At 44.5% G+C, this 21,769-nt stretch overlaps 1 protein-coding gene across 3 annotated transcripts in view; it reads left to right on the forward strand.

Annotated features, from left to right (window-relative positions):
* Nucleotides 1-21,769, forward strand: part of TBC1D1 (TBC1 domain family member 1) — a 247,528-nt gene that overhangs the window by 156,841 nt on the left and 68,918 nt on the right. For 2 of the 3 annotated variants that reach the window (XM_025385040.1, XM_025385042.1), the window contains exons 11-14: nt 1,492-1,772; nt 3,784-3,945; nt 4,937-5,056; nt 6,036-6,175. In XM_025385040.1, coding sequence (XP_025240825.1) covers nt 1,492-1,772; nt 3,784-3,945; nt 4,937-5,056; nt 6,036-6,175 — 703 coding nt within the window. The remainder of the gene's footprint in view (nt 1-1,491; nt 1,773-3,783; nt 3,946-4,936; nt 5,057-6,035; nt 6,176-21,769) is intronic. The other variant, XM_025385041.1, reaches the window with a different exon arrangement.

Genomic DNA, 21,769 nt, shown 5'->3' on the forward strand with positions numbered 1-21,769 from the left:
CTTTACATCTTTCTTTTATTCATCTTGAATTGAGAAACTGCTATAAAGATACTCTATTTTATGTAATTTGATCTGTTCTAATAAATTGGTCACCTACGAGATGCAAAGAAGCCAAATAACCCTGAAATTTGACAAATGAAAATGGCCCTTTCAGTTGTCCAGTTAAGCTAAGGGTTAGCTCTTTGATCTAATTTGGAGGGATATTAATAAGAACTTAGATCAACAGGTTTGCATGATGAAGATTGTCTTCTGTGATGTGTTGTCTTAGACAGACTTTTAAATCCTTAAAAGAATCTTCACAGCCATTGAGTCCTGAAGAATGAGAAACTTGAGTTATGAAAGTAATCAACATTTCATAGTATGCTGATGTTTTTTATAAAATTAAATATATGTAACTTCTCCCTTTAATAAACAAATTTCATTTTTTTTTTTCAAATTAAAACCCTCAATACCTGCTACCTAAAAGGCACTCAACTGTGTATCAAATGAACAGGTAGAATTCAGAGTCTCCAGTCCACTATTAGATACATTCATTCCTGTTTATTCATGTTGATGTATTTTTTCCCTTTCAACAATTTCAATAGGGGAAAGCTGCTACAATTCCTCTTTTAAAATATTTTAGATATATTAAAAATATATTGGCCACTAGCCACGTCCTGGGTGCAGTGCTAAACATCAGTTTGCTCGAGTGGTAGTAGTTCACTCCTTTGAAAAAGCATGCATCGTGAAGGCATACAACTTTAAAATGTTGTCATGATTCTCAACAAATGTTTGAGCACTCCATAGATTGTTGCATACCTAATAAAACAATACCTTACGTTTGTATAACATTTTACAACATAAAAAGTACTTTTGGTTGTATTATCTTGCTTTGTTCTTGAAACTCAGATAAATTTTTACTATACCCTCTTACAGATGAAGAAATTGAGGTGCAGAAAGAATTTATTTCCCCTGAATTGCAGCAATAAGTGCCTACAGAGTGATTTTCCATATTCTAAGAATATTGATACAGTTCTTAATCTCAGATTATGAAGTTGAATCTCAACAGTAGATCAGATTCGGAGAGAGCTTTAAAATGTGGGTTTAACATGAGTGAACACATGTGGCAAAGATAAAGAACTTGGTTAAGCCGTGGAGACAAGTTGTCCAGCACTCACTCTCTTTAGAAGCTGTCGGAAACAGTCCTGTTTTCTAGAGAGAGGGCACTATTCGTGGCGTTGCCCAGAACGTTACAGATTGTGGCTTATGTCCTCCACTCCTGCACTTGGCCAGTTTTCCCACTTCTCCAGCAAGCCAGCAGTGTGTCCTTGAGGAGCTGGCATTTATTTAATGGACCTTCATTTTCTTCTGCTTTTGGTGGTGGCCTCTAGATGGCATTATAATCAGAACACATACTTAGATACTGAAATGTTTGCCTGCACTGGAACTAGAGATTTATAAATGCCACAAATTCCCCATGGCGTGTCTGATCTGCTGTGTGTTTGCTGCCAGGAGCCATCTGTGTGTGAAAAGGAGGCCTTGCCCATCTCTGAGAGCTCCTTTAAGCTGCTCGGCTCCTCGGAGGACCTGTCCAGTGACTCGGAGAGTCATCTCCCAGAAGAGCCAGCTCCGCTGTCGCCCCAGCAGGCCTTCAGGAGGCGAGCAAATACCCTGAGTCACTTCCCCATGGAATGCCAGGAACCTCCACAACCTGCCCGGGGGTCCCCGGGGGTTTCACAAAGGAAACTTATGAGGTATCACTCAGTGAGCACAGAGACGCCTCATGAACGAAAGTAAGATTTGTTTACATCTGTTGCATAAATAGCTGGGGCATATCTGTGACTAGCCGGGTATGTGCATCCCAGGTATGTTTACTGAGTGAGAGAAACGAGTAAGGCTTTACTCTTGGTTCAAAGAGGTAAAACTGGAAGCAGTGACATGTTTGTTCGAGCTGCTGGTGTGTATACAAGCAATGGGTACATGCATTGTCAGGAAGCAGGTGAAAGTGAGCAAAAATGTTACCTGACATGCGCAGTCATTACTCCTCAAACAAAGTAAGAGACATTGCTGGCTGTGGAACTTTGCTGCTGTGAGGAAGAGGGCAAGCAGATGAGTCTCCCCATCCGAAGCCCTGGAGCAGGGCTACAGCGGGAGGGAGAGGCGGTGACCCCTACAGGCAGAGAAGGAGAGGTGTGCTGACCTTATGGGGTGACAGGGGTGCCTAGGCTTCTGGTCCTAGCTCTACTGTGAACTAATTGTGACGTGGACAAATTTGCTAAACCTCTCTGTATCACAAAATTGGAGTAGATGTTTTCTAAAATCTCTCACTGTAAGAATTCTAGATTCTTCTAACAAGATTTATTCATTGTAACAGTTGGGTTTCAGTGACCAGTTAGAATCGTCTGGTTATGGAGAAGGGTACTCAGAAGTTCCCCCTGTTCCTTCCAAGTGTCCCTTAGTGATTCATTTGACTCTATGTGCCAGAGACTATGAATGGACACAGAGTTATCTTTAAAAACAACTTTAAGCAATTTAAAAAATCCCTCACCTAATATGAATCAGGGTCACACCTGCGTACAGTTGCTGCCTTCTTCTGACTGGCAGCCGCAGAAGTCCCAGGACCTGTGTGTTCATGTAGTTCATACATGAATCATTGAGAGTGTGCGTAGTACAGAAGTGTTTGGAATGTTCTGAGTAAAGAAGTGTGAGCATTAACAGCCCTGGATGATGGAGCAGAGCCTCCCAGCTTTGTTTTCTATCAGCCATTGGAAAGAGTTCTTGGTTGTTTGGAATTCAGTGGGGGGGTAGTGGTGATCCCAAAAGCAGGGGACACGTCAGAAGGTACTGCTTAATAAATACACGCTTTTAGAGACACGCATCATTGGTTGTAGCCCTGTAAGATTCTTGTGTTTAACACCCTGTCCACACACTACTTCTGCCTCACCACTGCCTGCCCACTCCTCTGTTGTTGGCGTTTTCAGTGATCATTGAAACATTCCTCTCTGGAGAGTCCTAGTTCTCTTGTGAAGTCTGCTGTTTCTCAAAAGCCATAGTTGGTAGGACTCAGTATCAGTACTTTTCCTTTCTCCGTGAAGAATGTGGCTTCATAATAGATGATGTTACACATCCGTAATGAGAGGGATGGGGAGATGCCTGTCTGTCTGCCTCGCTAGCATGGCCCATTCTGCTTTCTTTCCCTCTTGTGAACTCTTTTCTGATTTATCTGCAGGAAATAAGACATTGGAATTCAGGACAGGATATTGTTCATTTTAAAGGGAAATGTATTTTTTTAAAGTTCAGATTTTTTTTTTTGCTTTTGTTTATACTTTAATTGAATTTTTTTTTTCCTGCCAGTTCCTGAAAAAGGAAATAGAGAAAGAAATACTATTGTTCCTGGGCGAAGTGGCTCACTCCTGTAATCCCAGACCTTTGGGAGGCTGAGGTGGGAGGTTGCTTGAGGCCAAGAGTTCAAGGTTACAGTCAGCTATGATCGTGCTACTGCACTCCAGCCTGGGTGACAGAGTGAGACCTATTTAAAAAAAAAAAAAAAGTATTGCTGGGAGCATAAACACGTGGGAGATGGTCAAGAATGGCCGTCGATATACTCTGTTTTTTAGTGAAAACTACCTTTGCCAGAGAGCGAGCAGAGATGAGGAAGAGGAGTGGAAGAAGTCCTCCACTCTGACAGTGTTACTGGAACAACGAGACAAAAGCAGTTGTGCTCCTTCCATCTGTTTGCTCCGTGTCCCTGTCGGCGCCCCCTCTCCTGCTAACCCCCCCGTGCTTTCTCTGATTGCTGTTTAGTGTGGATCCTTCACCTGTGGGTGAGTCTAAGCACCGCCCAGGTCAGTCTTCAGCTCCTGCTCCTCCACCTCGTCTTAACCCCTCCGCCTCCTCGCCAAACTTTTTTAAGTACTTAAAACATAATTCCAGTGGAGAACAAAGTGGGAATGCTGTGCCAAAGAGGTGAGCTCACTCACGTGGCAAGTTTGGTGTTGTCTGTTTTCCTGGGGAGTTCACACTGATGAGGACGTGCTGAATGGGGGGAATGTCCATGCAGGAAGCAGAGCCACTGTGTGTGTGTTTGTGTGTATGTGTGTGTGTGTGTCTGTGTGTCTTTGTTTATATTTGGTCTTATTTTCAGCTGTCATTTGAACCAAGTTAATTTTACTGTTGATTACTTTTCTTAAAATTATGTAAACAGATGTTAATGGCAAATTGGTTTGTGTTTGGGTTTGTTTTTGTTTTTGAGACAGGGTCTCACTCTGTTCCCCAGGCTGGAGTGCAGTGGCGTGATCTCGGCTCACTGCGGCTTCTGCCTCGTGGGTTCAAGCAGTTCTTCTGCCTCAGCCTCCCGAGGAGCTGGGACTACAGGCACACACCACCATGCCCAGCTAGTATTTTTATTTTTTTTTGTAGAGATGGGGTTTCACCATGTGGACCAGGTTGGTCTTGACCTCCTGACCTCGTGATCCGCCTGCCTCAGTCTCCCAAAAGTGCTGGGATTACAGGTGTGAGCCACTGTACCCTGCTGCAAATTGTTTTTTATATGCTTATTTTCACATTTCCTTGCCCTAGTGGACACTTAACATGCATGTGTATACACACACATGCACACACACACAGATTAACATCTGTGTTTGATCATGTACACTGCCATTTGTGCTATATCAGAAACTTCCTGATTGATTTAGGAGAATTATTTTTCCCAGTTTGAAAGGAAGAGTCATTTGGAAAATGGATTGGTTTTCGTTTTTAAAAAATTATCCCAATCATTTAAAATCAAATTTTGTTGGTGAAAATGAAAGTTAAATCTCATTCGTGAACTACTTTTACTTTCTTATCTAGTTTACTTTTCTTAGCATTAGAACAAAAATGTTTATTTTGAAGCTTATATTTTATACTTTGTGTTTTTATGTTTCTTTATCCTAAACTCTTTTTTCAACCAAACTCTTAGCATCTCCTACCGTAATGCCCTGCGGAAAAAACTTCATTCTTCTTCCTCTGTGCCAAATTTTCTAAAATTTCTGGCTCCTGTAGATGAAAATAACACCTCTGACTTTATGAACACCAAAAGGTAGGGCTTAATTTAGATATATCAACCCTGGGTGTTATTAAGTGTTGAATATCATTAGATATACAAGGTGTTTTAACTACTGTTTTGTCATTTAAAAAATCATTTCAGCTAAATCTGTTGTATCTTCTTTCTTATACTTTTTTCTTACTGAATGTCATTTTAAAAAATGTGCAACCAACCTGTTCTTCAGTTTTGAGATTGAGGATTAGTTTATTTAAGTGTTATCTTAAGGAAAATCTTCGTCAAGTCTCTGAGACCAGTGTTTCTGGGTAGTGAGCATATGGCTGTTTCAAATCAGGATGTCTGATCTGTTCAGGACGTCTAATCTGTAAGTTGAGGGGATTGCTTAGTTACAGGTACACAACTTAGATATAAATTAGAAGGGTCTTCTCAGGTTGTCCTGTGAATAGGAAAAAAATGTATGATTAGATTGTGTTTATATATTGATAACTATATTTTGTAGTTTAAAAAATATGCACATTAAAACATCATCATCATCAATTGACTGCATAGTTATTGCCTTGCTGGTTCTGTGTAATTAAATTGCAACTTGTTTCATTTTTTGTGGGAATCCTTGGAGACATGGGCCTGTGCTGAGCAGATATTCCCATGTACAGAGGAGAGCAGAATGGGGCCCCTTGGCATTGCCCCCGCTTTTCCCCCTTTAGGCAGTTTCTCTTTTTCAAAGTGGCACCCACAGAGGCCCAGTTGGAAGCTATGATATGTGGAACATGTTTCTTAATCTCTGTTACAATCGAAATCATTTAAGGGCATGTAATCGTTCTCTTTTTATGAAAAGAATTCTGTAAGAAAGCAGTTCTTTAGGAATGATGACCCACTGTGAGCTTGATATAACTTGTGTGATTGTTTATACAAAGGTAGTTGATAATTTAGTGCTTTGTTTAAAAAAACTGTTAAGCTAGCAAAATCTCGTGAATTCCTCCCCACTAGTCATAAATCAATCATCTTATAATTTTAGGGACTTTGAATCCAAAGCAAACCATCTTGGGGATTCTGGTGGGACCCCTGTGAAGACCCGGAGGCACTCCTGGAGGCAGCAGATATTCCTCCGAGTAGCCACCCCCCAGAAGGCGTGCGATGCTTCCAGCAGATACGAAGGTAAGGCCCGTACCTGAAATGAAACCTTAAAAAAGAGCAGCAAACATCCAGCTGACAGAGGACCCTGGGAGCCCCATCATATTGGTAAGAAAGCAGGGCGCTGTCCTCTTCAGGATTGGCAGGTCTGAGGCAGTCACAAAGGTAACTAGGGAGGGAGTTTAGAGGTTACCCTACACTTCTTAGGGAAGGAATTTAGAGCTCATTTAGGGTAACCTCTCCATAAACGGGCGCAGAGCTCTGATGTTGAGAGTGGTCACAGCGTTACAGCGGTGAATCCGGACAGGTCTGCAGGAACCTCACTTCTGGCCTCCTAGGACATAAGGCAAAAGGAGAGACTGAGGCAGGTTTTAGAGCAGGAGTGAAAGTTTACTAAAAATATCAGAGCAGGAATGAAAGGACGTCAAGTACACTTGGAAGATGGTCAGGTGGGCAGCTTGAGAGATCAAGTGTGTGATTTGGTCTTTTGACTTGGGGTTTTATATGTTGGCATACTGCCAGGGTCTTGCGTTCTTTCTCCCCTGATTCCTCCCTTGAGGTGGGCTGTCCCCATGTGCAGTGGCCTGCTAGCACTCGGGGGTTGCGGGGGAGCATGTGCAGGGTGTTTACTGGAGTCGTAGGCGTGCTTACTTGAGGCGTTCTTCCCTGTCCAGTCTAGCATTCCTAGAGGAGCGCTATGCACCAGTTAAACTCTGCCATTTTGCCTCTTAATGCGCATGCTTGAGCCCACTCGCCTAGCTCCCGAGATCTTACTGGGAAGCTGCTACTCACCAGTTTCAGGTGTTTTGTATCTACTGGGAGCCCGCCCCTCCCTGGTGCCGGCTGTGACCAGTTCTCACTTTAGAGAAACAGTTAACAAATGCTTGACCATCACCTGATGGTCCCCTGACATTGCTGGTGTGTATCTGGGAGGGGCCCTCTCCTGTCCTCCTCGTGTCTGACTAGCTACCCTGTAACCAAAGCGTGGACTTCGGAGTCTGCATTCAAATCCCAGCTTTTCCCCTTAGGAGCTGTGAACCAGAACAGGCTGTCTAAAGTTAACCACCTATAACCTGGGATTAATTATGTCTGTTGCCACACTGATTGAGACAAGGCAGCATGCTATCATTACTGATACTTTTTTTTTTTTTTTTTTGGATGGAATCTTGCTGTGTCGCCCAGGCTGGAGTGCAGTGGCGGGATCTCGGCTCACTGCAAGCTCCGCCTCCCGGTTCACGCCATTCTCCTGCCTCAGCCTCCCGAGTAGCTGGGACTACAGGCGCCCGCCACCTCGCCCGGCTAATTTGTATTTTTAGTAGAGACGGGGTTTCACCGTGCTAGCCAGGACGGTCTCGATCTTCTGACCTCTGATCCACCCGCCTCGGCCTCCCAAAGTGTACATTTTTTTAAAGCATTCAAAATGCATAGTACTGGAAAGAAAATCAGGGATGCGAACATTTCCAGGGTAATGTCACCTCCCATGCTGTGGAGGTCCCTCTGGTGAGCCTGGCCCGTTGCTTCTCTTGCCTCAGCCCTTCCATGTGGAGGCACCATGGAGCTGCCACTCACCAGCACCTTTTTTCCCTCAAGTGGTTTGTACCTGTAAAGTATTCCTGCCATGGGTGGCCCCTCGGTGGACTTGCTGAGCCTGGCCAGGGTTTGATTTCTCTTGCTGCCAGCCTGAGCCGGATGGCTGCTTCTCTCTTCCCCTGCCCCGTGGAGAGGCCTGCTTGCTGCAGAGAAGGGCTCTTCTTCTCAGGTCCTGTAGCACCCTGTTAGAGGGTGTGGAGTGGGACAGTGGGAACCAGAGCCACCAGAGGGAGGCCCTGAAGGAGGAATGAAACTGATTCATGTCTGAAACTGTAGAACAGGGGTGCCGGAACCCGAGTTTCAGTGTTTAATAAAGAGTGCCTCCGTGTTGCAGTGGCCATACCTCACAGGGCGTGGTCACTTGGAAATTTCTGCTTGGAAATGCTTTGTGCAGTGGCCAGGATGTGTTAGGGGCCACGCATGACTGCTTGCTCCATCGCAGAACAGTTACAAGTTTCTAAACGAGCATCCATAGACTGAGCTGCATCCTGCCTCCCTGTCCTCTCATTCCTGACTACTTCTCTGATCTGTGAAGCCACACAGAATGTGTTTGCGTCTGTTTCCTGCCCTTCAGGTGACGGAGGACCATGGAAGCTGCTGCTCCTTTAGCTCTCTTCTCCAGGGGAATTGCCCTCGTCACTGTTGGGGAACCCCTGGTCCAAGTCCTGTCCTCCGAAGACCTCTGCCCCTCGTGGAGTCCTGAGTTGAACTTGGTGTTCACTTGGCCTCTGGCTCTGGCAGTGTGTTGCTCCTTCCATTGACCTGCCACTGCTGTGTTAATGCAGATTGACCTTAATCTGTTTCTGCTTTAAGTGATTAACTCACTTTCTCGGCTCTTATTGTATCTTGTCCTTTGGGATATGAACGATTATTTAAATTTGGATTGATTCCTGGCTTGGCACGGTGGCCCATGCCTGTAATCTCAGTGCTTTGGGAGGCCAAGGCAGGAGGATCCCTGGAGGCCAGGAGTTTGAGGCCACCCTTGGCGACATAGTGAGACCCTGTCTCTACAAAAAATAAAAACTAGCTGAGCATGGTGTTGTGAAGCTGTAGTCCTAGCTACTTGGGAGACTGAGGCAGGAGGATTACTTGAGCCCAGGAGTTTGCAGTTACAGTGAGCTGTGATCACACCCCTGCACTCCAGCCTGGGTGACAGAGTGAGACGCTATCTCTTGGTGCGGGGGGGAGTAATGTCTATACTTGAGAAGCTTTTTTTCCTCAAATAGTCGGTACCTATAAAGTATTAATCAGTTTTGAGCAGTCCTTTCGTGATTCTTTGAGTCTTGATTCTGGTGACCAGTAAGTTGTATACATTTGCCTGTCAAGTGGATAAACATGGCCTTTGTGCCTTTAAGTAATGGCTAAAAGTACCAAACAGGACAGAGCCTGGCATAGGTGCTGCTCCTCCTGTTCCTAGGCCATAATCACCCCTGATTCATCAGACCCCAAACAATTCAGCTCCTCACCGTCCTGTGCCCCACCACCCAATCTCCTGCAAGAAGATGTCCTGGAGACCCCTGTCAGTGCTAGGCAGAGATCACCATCCATGTCCACCTTTCCTCTGATGCAGGGTCCCACCAGGCCCTCTGTCTTGTGCCATGCCATCCTTGAACTCACCCTCATGCCCGACCTGAGCCCTTGCACAGGCCATTCCCTCTGCCTAGAATGCTCTTCCTCAGTATCCCCGTAGTTCCCTTCCTCCCCTTCCCTTGTATCGTGACTCTCCCATAGCACCTCTCTCCCCCTAACACATGTTCACAGGTTCATCTTCGTCACCCATCTCCGGCAGCTCCTGCAGGCTTGATGACTGCTAAAGGCAGGCAAGTCAGTGGCTCAGATTCTTGCAAACTTAGTGATTTGTGATTTTTCAGCTCCCTTCTCATGCCTCCTCCGTCTCTATAGGCACATATTATTTCTTATCTCTTCTCGGAACCAAGAGGTGCTGGCTGAATTTCTGGATAACATTGTTTAAGTGTTCTGTGTATGCAAAGGGAAAACGAGAGAAGAAAAGGATTATTAAGGAAGAATTAGTATAGTAATAGCCACATATTATGCTCTTTTTATACTCTGCTAAGTGCTTTACACGAATTACTTCCTTTAATTAGTCAACTTTATGAACGTCGACATTTTTATGAAACCCATTTTACAGGTGGGTGAGTGGAGGCTGGGAGTGGCTTAAATCACCTTCCCCAAACCAGGGAGTTAGTGGGAACCAGAGGCAGGACCTGAGCTCATGGGTCTGAGCTCCAAAGCTCGTGCTCTGAACCGCACACAGCATTGGGCTGCAGCCAGAGATGTAGGACCCTGCGGGACCCTCTGGAGGTGGTCCTGCCTGTGCTTCCCTCTTCCTACAGGAAGCTCCCTGTAGGCATCTGTGTTGGGTGTGGACTCTCAGTGTAGCCGCATGTCTGCCTGTTGGGCAGGCACCAACACTGAATGGAAAACATGTTTCTGGGCATTTTAATGTACGGACTTGACTTCTGTCAATCTCCCCCGCCCCCTCCCACCCTGACCGCCTCCCTAATAGTTAGCATTGGCACTGGAGTGTGGATGGCAACTGATTTCTGTCTGAGAGGACAAATCAGGCATCTTTGTCCTCTGCCACTGTCTGTTCCCCATCCTTAGGGTGTACAATGCCAGAACCCTCCACTGTGGTCTGTGACCACTTTGACCCACGCCAGCAGGTCTCCATATGTTCCCTCCAGCTGAGAGACATCACATCCAAAAACAGTTTAGAGCTCTGAGGTTTCTTTCCCCAGAGGTCCCTGCTTTGTGCAAACTGTCTCCAGCTGAGCGTGCACAAGACTCTGTTCCTGCTTTGCCTGGGTGGCTGAGCCATGGGCAGCTGAGCCTGCAGCCGCTGGACTCACTGCATTCCCACTCTGACTTTGGCATGGGAGACACACAAGTGTGCTTGTGAGAAATAGATCTTAACAGTACCTTTTAACACCTATTTCAGGTACTCAAAATGACTGCCTGTTTTACATTTATATTCTGGCAGTGCAAACTTCAATTGGACAGGAAGTCTTACAACCTTTCTTCCAGGTGAAAAAGTGAGGCAGGGATGTGTATACAGTTCCATCCAGGTCATCCCACTTGGAAGATACTAGTAAAACGAACCAACGGTAATATAAAAACCATGGTGTTTGCAATAGTGATAATGTTACTAGCAAAGGAAAAATAGAAATTTTCAGTAATTTGGAGATTATTATTTTTAATAGGTGGGCTAAAATAAAAAACCTGCAGAGAAGGGTGTTAAGTGAGTAAGGAGTGTGTCTCCAACTAAATATAGTGTAAAGAGAGAAGAAAATACAAAGTCAGGCACAGTGGATAGACGTGGATAGCCTCATCTCTAATAGTGTAATGGACAAACTTGTCTCAAACAAAATTAGTCTGCCTCTTGTTTACTCAGGGATATGTGACTGTTTTCTATAGACAAAATCCCCATGAAATAATTAAGTTGCAAGCATCTGAATTTTGTATTTTGGAAACCTATCTGAGGTAGGTAGGAAGTTAATTTATATTTAGAAATTTACTTGCATATGTCTGGTAGCTCCAGGGCAAATATTCCCAAATCCCAGACTATTTTTTTTTTTCTTTTTAAATTCAACAGTGACCAGTTGGTCTCTTGTAAGAATTACAGCTTTAAGTTAGCAAAGTCTAAGAGGGCTGGTTTTAATCCTGAACCTCGGAGGGTCCCTGCTTCTCGGATAGTAAGTAGGTCAGGTGTGCAGCAGGTACTACATTGAAGGGAAACTGGATGATAAATAGGAAATCAGTGATTTTTACTTGAAGACTTGGCAAGGCAAATGTTTTTGTGATAAAAATAGATCTTGAAATAGAATCCTGAAAGCTACCTGTTTAAATGTAAAGCAAATGGCTTCAGTGATGCTTTAGGTTTGTGGTGGTCACTTCTGGCTGCCCCAGAAACTACAGAAAGTGCATTCTCTCTTCTTGGTGCTATGGGTTTTTAGGGTGAACGCCTTGTATGACGCTGAGTATGTGGAAGGACCATTCACTCTTGGTAACTATACACTAGGCAGAGGGTGGTGTTAGCAAAGCTGCTGCAGGTTGGGTGTGTTTAAGATAGCATTTGTAGAGCGTACCTAAGGGCAGACATATTTTTTTTTATTTGAATTTTTTCTTTTTATTTTTAGTTCCAGGGTACATGTGCAGGATGTGCAGGTTTGTTACATAGGTAAATATGTGCCATGGTGGTTTGCTGCACCTGTCAACCCATCACGTAGGTATTAAGTCCAGCATGCATTAGTTATTTTTCCTAATGCTCTCCCTGCTCCCCGCCGCCCCCAAACAGGCTCCAGTATTTGTTATTCCCTTTCCTGTGTCCTCGTGTTCTCTTGGTTCAGCTCCCACCTATGAGCGAAACATGCAGTGTTTGGTTTTCTGTTCCTGCATTAGTTTGCTGAGGATAACGGCTTTCAGCTCCATCCATGTCCCTGCAAAGGACATGATCTCATTCATTTTTATGGCTGCATAGTATTCCATGTTGTGTATGTACCACTTTTTCTTTATCCAGTCTATCATTGATGGGCATTTGGGTTGATTCCATGTCTTTGCTGTTGTGAATAGTGCTGCAATGAACATACGCATGTATGTATCTTTGTAACAGAATGATTTATATTCCTTTGGGTATATACCCAGGAATGGGGTTGCTGGGTCAAATGGTATTTCTAGTTCTAGGTCTTTGGGGGAATTGCTATACCATCTTCCACAATGTTTGAACTAATTTACATTCCCAACAACAGTGTAAAAGCATTCTTATTTCTCTGCAACCTCACCAGCATCTGTTTCTTGACTTTTTAATAATTGCCATTCTGACTGTTGTGACATGGTATCTCATTGTGGTTTTGATTTGCATTTCTGTAATGATCAGTGATGTTGAATTTTTTTTCATGTTTGTTGGCTGTGTGAATGTCGTCTTCTTTTTTTTCTTTTCTTTTTTTTTTTTTTGAGACAGAGTCTAGCTCTGTTGCCCAGGCTGGAGTGCAGTGGCGCGACCTTGGCTCACTGCAAGCTCCGCCTCCCTGGCTTACACCATTCTCCTGCCTCAGCCTCCCGAGTAGCTGGGACTACAGGTGCCCGCCACCACACCCAGCTAATTTTTTTATGTTTTTAGTAGAGACGGGGTTTCACCTGTGTTAGCCAGAATGATCTCGATCTCCTGACCTCGTGATCCGCCCGCCTCGGCCTCCCAAAGTGCTGGAATTACAGGCGTGAGCCACTGTGCACGGCCAAGCTGTATGAATGTCTTCTTTTGAGAAGTGTCTGTTCATGAGAGAGACGTATTTGCTCCTCTGAGGATACTTATGTCTGTGTGACAGCATTCTCTCATTTTCAGAACCTCACTGTGAATCCCCATCGTTGGCCTGTACTGAAGGTAAGGCAGATAGAGGCACTCTCATCCGTCAGATGAAGACCCGAACACAGCTGTTGATTAAGCGGCTTTCTTTAGATCATGGTTTAGAGCAGTGTTTTACAAACACCATGTGCTTGGAGTCCTCTGGAAATCCTGTTAAAAGACAGACTCTGTTGCAGTAGGTCAGGGTGGGTTCTGAAGTTCTCACAAGCTCCCCAGCGAGGCTGATGTTTTGGGTCCACTGTGAGGAGGCAGGGCTTAGGATAAACAACCATGGGAAATCCAGTCCAGATTTTTGATGTGTCCTAGGTTAGGCCTTTCTGTGAGGCTGCCCTGGGTCTCTAGCGATGGGGTCCAGGAGTCTCTCAAGTATCTCAAGTCTCAAATAAGTCTGAGTCATCAGGGATATTTTTTTGAGAAGACTTGTGCCATCTGAAGAAGCAAAGAGTGTGATGGGGAACAGGCAGTGATTAAAAACATGGTAAGGTTTAAAGAAACATTTGACCGTGTGCCAGGTGAACCCAAATGTATGGCACTTTGCGTCTTTCCTGCCCTTTCGTTTTCCGAGAAGCGAGGCCTTATCTCTTATGGAGCACGGGAGACACAGTGTGGGTGTTTGTTTTCTCAGCCGTGGGCTCTAACCTAATTGTCAAGCCTACCAAAAAAACAAAAATGCTGAAAGTCAATGTCTGATTAGGTATCTGGTAGTACATAATCTCCATAATTTTCTCTGAGTGTATTATGCAAAAGATAATCCTTTGTTATTAAGAAACAATTTTTAAGGCAACTCCCAACTTTGAAATGGGGAAGAATCATTTTATTTACCTCTAGGTGCCAGGGAACAATATTAAATTTAGTCTTATACTTTTCCTTTAAGCATTTCAGATTACACTGTGCATTTCACCAACAATAGAAGCTTTCAGACTTTACATGTGTTGTTAAAAAAAACCAAAAACCTAGTATAGATAAGAATGATTTATTGATTTGAAACCCATTGTATAAGAAAAGAGTCCAGTGAGACTTAAGTTCAAAGGTTTCTTTGTCTTGTGGGTGTAGCTGTGTCAATATGCCTAATTTATAATAACATTAAGTTTAGTGGATTAGATATTAGCTATCAATTGAGATGTAAGCAGTAATAAACAGTAATGCCTAAACTGAAGTATATAATCTGAATCTTTATGATGACCAGTTTATATTATTGTGAAAAACTTAGGAACTCATTTGAAACATGATGATTTATATGTGTCGTATATAGTTTTCAATAATTTACATACCAGCAGGAAATTTTAGTGGATGATATAAGTGGAATAACTGCAGGTGAAACTTTGCTGGAAAATACAAGCATAGTGACATCTGTGCACCAAAAACACCTGGGGAGATTCTTTAAAACACGGGCCAGACATGCCCTCCTGGCTGTCTCCCTCACTGTCAGTGAGTGTGGGGATGGGGCCTGGGCCTGAATTCTTTCTTTTTAGACTCCTCAGGATTCTGATTGCTGCCACGTTGAGAGGGTTGACCTCAATTCAGACCTCGGAGAGTGACTTGAGAAACCGTCACCACGTGGTGGGAGTGTTGCTCCCCATATCTTGATTGCCCTTGTTTCTTTCCAATCCCGGAAAAGTGTGCTTGCCTTTTTTTTTTTTTTTTTTCCGTGTTTTTGTTTTTGATCTTGTTACAATATTTATATTCCTCGGTCATTTGCAACTTACTCAAATGGAGAGCTGTTCTTTTTCTACGGGGTTTTAGGGCATGGGAAAAATAAGGAAGAAAAAAATTGTCTTCAGTTGGCAGAGACGTGGATTTTTAAGATTGTTCTTAATTTACTTTCTGTATAACTTCGCTTTTCTGTGGTGAACAAAGACCAGGTTCAAGATAAAATATTGCAAGCCAAGAATCTGATTGTTCATGGATTTCTATGGTTAAAGATACTTGATCACCTCCCCATCTCCCCCCGCTCCCCGTGCCACCCCCACACCCCATTGTGCTTCTTGGCTTGTCATTTCAAAAGTCAAGGAAGTCACAGTGAATGGCAAGATTTTACCTAGACTTGCTATTTTTGTGCCTGTTAACAGTTTTGAGTTAACATTGACTGAACTCTTCCTGGTGAATCGCTGGCATTTAAACAACCAGTCCATAACACTGTGTGGGGGCTGGAGCTAAGGTTATTGGTGACACAAGATAGCACCTGAGCCACTGCTGCTTGGTAGGAGGGCTGAGGGGCAGAGGGCTGAGGGCTTGGATGCTGAGATGCTAGAGTCAGATGGCCTGGATTTGAATCCTTGCCCTCCTGTCCGGATCCCAGCTGACCCATGACGATGCTGCAGTACCTGACAGCAAATTCCTCCTTAGGGCTGCCCTAACTCTAGAGTGTGTGCCTGTGTACCTGCAGGAGAATGTCCAAAGGGGGTGATCTTGATCTGTTACCCTTTGAACTTTAATCTGTACCAGGGTGCCATTGAAGAGTTTAAAGCAAGTGAATGACAAGTAGTTTGAAAATATTTCCAAGGGGATAGAATTTGTGGACATACCTGAACATGAGCAGCCCCAAAATCAGGGCTGGGACTAGTGTGAGGCCAGCAGGTGTCCAGGGTACAAAATGTAAGGAGGCACTCCCTTTCAGGGCCTGGCAGGTGTGGATCCTGAACTTCCAGGACCTTGAGAGTGAGTGTCTCCTAAGGATTATACCCTGGGTGCCTGTTTACCTCATCCTGGTCCCTGGTCCTCTGTATATCCTACTGCCTGCTTCAGTAAACAGACATCCCCACAAGGGAAGGAAGGGTTGGATCAGCTCTGAGTAGGGCGTTTTTTAGAAGGATAGGTTTGTTTTGTTTAAAAAAACAGCTTTATTGAGATATAATTCACATCCTATACAGGTCATTCATTTAAAATGTACAATTCAATGTTGTGAGGTTGTTTTTTGGTATATCCACAGAGTTGTGCGACCATACCACAATCAATTTTTTTTTTTTTTTTTTTTGAGATGGAGTCTTTCTGTGTCACCCAGACTAGAGTGCAGTGGTGCGATCTTGGCTCGTTGCAACCTCCGCCTCCTGGGTTCGAGTGATTCTCATGCCTCAGCGACCCGAGTAGCTGGCATTACAGGCATGCCCCACCACACCTGGCTAATTTTTATATGTTTACAAGAGACAGGGTTTCACCAAGTTGACCAGACTGGTCTCCAGCTCCTGGCCTCAAGTGATCCACCTGCCTCAGCCTCCCAAAGTGTTGGGATTAAAGGTGTGAGCCCGACCCACCGCAATCTAATTTTGAAACATTTTTTTGTCCCCCTAGATAAAAACCTGTAGTTGTCACTTGCCAATCTACTGCCATCCACCGCTAACCATAGACAGCCCCGATCTACTTTCTGTCTCTATAGATTTGCCTATTCTGAACACATTCATCTAAGTGAAGTCATGTAATATGTGGTCTTTTGTGTCTGGCATCTTTGATTAGACATAATGTTTTCAAAATTCATTATGTCATAATACATACCAGTAATTCATTCTTTTAAAATGACATTAATATTCCATTGTATGGAGACATCACATATGGTTTATCCATTTACCAGTTGAGAGGCATTTAGATTGTTTTCACCTTTTGGCTGTTATGAATAATACCACTGTGAACGTTGATGTATGTGTTTTTGTGTGGTTGAATGTTAAGGAGGGCCTTTACGTGTGAGCTAGTGTGGAACCTCCTCCTCCAGGGGAACCTCACCTGTGATTCTACCCACTGGGATGGTTAAACCAGCCGGGGTGGGAAGGGTCTGGTCCTGCTGGCCCCAGGCTTTCCTGCAGACTGCTGTGTTTGCCTTTCTTCTGCCCAGGCTGAAAGGGAGGATGCCCTGGGTTCTGGCGCTGCCCTCACGGGTATGTGGGAAGGCTGGGGGAAGCCAAGTCTCCAGGGTGCCTCCATCAGGGACCGTGCAGCTAGGAGGCAGCCAGAGGGCCACAGGTTGGTGGCATTCACACAGAGCTACATTTCCTTTTTTTTTTTTTTTGAGACGGAGTCTCGCTGTGCCGCCCAGGCTGGAGTGCAGTGGCGCAAATCTCGGCTCACTGCAACCTCCGCTTCCCAGGTTCAAGCAATTCTTCTGCCTTAGCCTCCCAAGTAGCTGGGACTACAGGCATGCACTGTCACACTAGGCTAATTTTTTTGTGTTTTTAGTAGAGACAGGGTTTCACCATGTTGACCAGGATGGTCTTGATCTCCTGACCTCACGATTCATCCTCCTCGGCCTCCCAAAGTGCTGGGAATACAGACATGAGCCACCGTGCCCAGCCTGCATTTCTTTGTTTTTCTTTTTTCTTTGAGATGGAGTCTTGCTCTGTCACCCAGGCTTGAGTGCAGGGGCACCATCTCTGCTCACTGCAACCTCTGCCTCCTGAGTTCAAGCGATTCTCCTGCCTCAGCTTCCTTAGTAGCTGGGATTATAGGCATCCACCACCACACCTGGCTAGTTTTTTTTTAATTTTTATTTTTTAATAGAGATGGGAGTTTTGCCATGTTGACCAGGCTGGTCTTGAACTCCTGGTCTGAAGTGATCCGCCCGCGTTGGCCTCCCCAAGTGTAGGGATTATAGGTGTGAGCCACTGCACCTGGCCCATAGCTACATTTCTGCCAGCCATTTGCAAACTATGCCCCAGAATTCCCTGGAGGACTTGTAGAAATACCAGTTGTCGGGTCACGCCCCCAAATGTTGGATTCTGGAGATGAATTCTCTTGGGTAGAGCCCTCAAGCCACAGCAGCTGATAATCATGGGGACCTCCTATTCTGATAAAAGTTCCAAAAATGTCCTGAGTGATTGTTAGGGGAAATAGGAAAATAACACATTGAAAATTAGAAATGTGTTCTATGGCAGAGGATGAAACAGCCAACAAAGCTTATTTTCTTTGCAATGAAGCAAATCACATATTAATAATAGTCATTGTAATGATCTTTATCATGTATTAAGCATTTTGTGTTTTCACTTTTACACAAGTAAATGATTCCCATAGGTATTACCACTTTTTTTTTTTTTTTTTTTTTTTTTTTTTTTTTTGAGACAGAGACTCCCTCTATCCCCCAGGCTGGAGTGCAGTGGCACGATCCTGGTGCCACTGCAACCTCAACCTCCCAGGTTCAAGTGATTCTCATGCTTCAGCCTCCTTAGTAGCTGGGATTACAGGTGCCTGCCAGCACACCTGGCTAATTTTTTGTATCTTTCTTAGTAGAGACAGGGTTTCACAATATTGGACAGGCTGGTCTCAAACTCCTGACCTCAGGTGATATGCCCGCTTCGGCCTCCCAAAGTGCTGGGATTATAGACGTGAGTCACCATGTCTGGCCTTACTGCCCATCTTTTAAGAGATGAGGACAGAAAGATTGAATGACATGGTTATGTCTCATGCAGCTCTTGGTTCACGTAGCCAGGATTCATATCAATCTATTTAGCTCTAAATCTAGTCTCTTAATCGCAGTAATGAACCGTTGACAGTTTTACGAATAAATTATCAAGAGTTTTGATGGGTTTGCTCGCTGAAATTAGTGCTTGTACAGTGATGGGCTGGGTTAGCGTGAAGGAATGTATCTTATGTTGGAAATACTCTAGAATTAAATGTTAACTCTTGTTAATAAAGCATACATTTGGGGCATTATTAGCAACTTTTTTTTTTTTTTAGCAGAATTAGATTTCTTAGTTGAGTGGTTTTTGTTATTTATATTTATGTGTTTGTTTGTTTGTAACAGGGTCTTGCTCCCTGGTTGGAGTACAGTAAGTAGCACAATTATAGCTCACTGCAGCCTCGACCTCTCGGGCTCAAGCAATCCCCTGCCTCAGCCTCCTAAGGGTCTGGGACCACAGGTGCGCATCACTGCGCCCTGCTAAATTTTTACAGTTTTTGTAGAGACGAGTTCTCACCATGTTGCCCAGGCTGGTCTTGAACTCCTGGACTAAAGCAATCCTCTTGCTTCAGCCTCCCAAGGGATTACAGGTTGTGCCACTGCGCCAGGCCTCCATGTATTTGAGTGAAAGAGTGGACATCTCCTGGAGGTGGCAAAGCTATGCATGCCTCCCTGGAGGGGAGCTGGGGGCTCTGGGGTTAGAGTGATGGCATATTCAGGGAGCTCTGGACTTTGCGAGATCCTGAGATAAAGCCAAAGGATGCTTTAAACTGCTTCTGAATGAACTTTTTCCAAGTGAATTTGTTTTATCACTTCTATGTAAATGAAAATATTTGCAGCATGAGTACTAACAAGATTTTTTTTTTTTTTTTTTTTTCTGATGGAGCCTCGCTCTGTTGTCAGGATGGAGTGCAGTGGCACAATTTCTGCTCACTGCAACCTTCACCTCCTGGGTTCAAGCGATTCTCCTGCCTCAGCCTCGCGAGTAGCTGAGATTACAGGTACACACCATCATGCCTAGCTAATTTTTGTATTTTTAGTAGAGATGGGTTTTCACAATGTTAACCAGGATGGTCCCTATCTCTTGACTTTGTAATCTGCCCACCTCGGCCTCCCAAAGTGCTGGGATTACAGGTGTGAGCCACCGCTCCTGGCCAAGATTTTAAACGTTATTTACCAAAGTAGGAGCGTGGTAATTATGGTCTTTTATAATTCTGAAAGTGATTTCTAGTACCAAACTATGAATTTTATACTTCAGAGAATGAGAGGTTTTTCACGGAAAGTTGAAGTTATTATGGTTTGCTTCCTGTTCAGGTGCTTTTGCTGGAGAATGTTTGGTGAAGAGCAGTTCTGGTGATGAGAAGTTACGGGTGTACACAGCTGGTGTGGTTTTTAGGATTTTATTTTGCAGCAGCGTGTTCCTCAGACAGTTGCCAGGGGAAGGCTTTCCTCCTCCTTCAGCCTTTTCTCTTGCAGACAAGGCAGTATGGGAGGGGTGGGAGACAAATCAGAAGCTGTTGGTTTCTTCAGCCTGCCAAGGATTCAGATTGCAGGTTGTAGACTGGAGACCATCAGCGGGGATACCTTTCCTGACAAAGTGGTGTTTCTTCCTGGCACTGCTTGCCAGAGAAGTTTCAGTTCATCATTCTCCCTCAGAGAAGCCAATATGGACCACGTTCTGATACTTCTCTTCCTTTTCCCCTAACACTGAAGGCTCAGCCATGCATGGTGCATGTCCCAGTGTACAGCAGGCTGCATACAGTTAGACCAGATGTTCTTGGACTACGAAAAGTCACCGAGTTGCCATTCACTTGTGGGTGGCAGGTATGGCCCTCCTCACCTCCCATTGCTCAGGTTTCTCTGTCCTGCCGTTTTTACGTTTTCCAGGCTTTCACCTCCAGGTACCAAAATTCACATCATTTAGAGATTGTGTCTGCCTGCCCATACACTGATGTACCAGTGAGGGGTTGTTCTCACCTGATGAGAAGTCCAGATGATGATAGAGCAGAGCTGGCCCCTGGGTGCCGTGGTGACACCCTCGAGCTTGGCTGCTTCTGTTCTTCTGCTTCCTCCTCTTGGATTCCTCCGCCTTTGGCTTCCCCTCCAGTTCCAAGCAGAACAAAGCAGGAAGCATCAAGGGGGAAAGGGTGACCCCACTATATCCAGAGAGCAAAACTGTCCCAGGAGTCCCTAGTGAACTTCCATTTGTGTCTCATTATCTGAAACCGAGTTACCTGGCTGGTCATGTGCAGCCACCAGAGGCAGGGAGGATAGTGATTCTGCCTGTATGGAATGTTCTAGCATTCCCTGGTAGCTTTTATTTCTTCAGGCAGCCATGACTTTGCATAGATCATTTCCTTTTGCCCAGAACACTCCTCCTGCTCGTTTTCTCCCCTCCACACTAAACCCACAGTGCATTAACAGTGACAAACTTTTCCTCATCCTCTCAGGCCACTTGGATGTCACCATTTCTTCTCCTTACCCTTCAGGCATAGTTAGCCTCTCTGTGTCTGATGTTTTATGGCTTTGTGTAGGCCCCTGATGGAGAGCTTCTCACTGTGTCTTGGGGTTATTTATCTCAACCTCTGCATCTGTGCTGTCCTGTATGGTAACCAACAGCCACATATCACTGTTTAAACTTAAATACAAACTAGTTATATTTAAACATAATAAAAGTGTAGCCCCTCACATTAGCCTCATTTCAAGAGCCACTTGTGGCTACCATATTGTAAGCAGAGCTCAAGAACATTCAACAATATTGTGAGAGTGGCTACCATATTGAGAGCAGAGCTCTAGAACATTCCCTTATCCCAGAAAGTTCTCTTGGACACGCTGCTCAAGGTGGTGAACTCAGAGATCTCCAATCCCCCCAGCTCCGTCACTCAGAACCACAAATGTGGCACCATTAGCCTTAGGGTGGTGCTTGTGTTGTATTGTCTCCTGACTGAAGAAGTAAACTTCAGGCAGTCAAGATTTTCTACAATCCACACTGCTCCTAAAACTAATGTTACTGGATATGTAAAAGCTATTGAGTCCAGTGCTTTCAAGGAATCCTGAAAGCAAGTGGGGACTGGCATGTGTCCAGATTCCTTGTTTTGCAAAAGAAGAAACAGGGGCTTTAGGGGAAAGGGGTCCACTCAAGGTCATACAGTCAGTGGTAGAATGGACTGGAATCTTGATTGTTCATCTCACTCCCTTCCCTTTCCATTAAGCCATACCTAATTGAGTATCACCAACCTGTTTGTTTTCCCTGATTGTGTTCCCTTCT

Source organism: Theropithecus gelada, chromosome 5 (assembly GCF_003255815.1).
Source record: "Theropithecus gelada isolate Dixy chromosome 5, Tgel_1.0, whole genome shotgun sequence".
Lineage (NCBI taxonomy): Eukaryota > Metazoa > Chordata > Mammalia > Primates > Cercopithecidae > Theropithecus > Theropithecus gelada.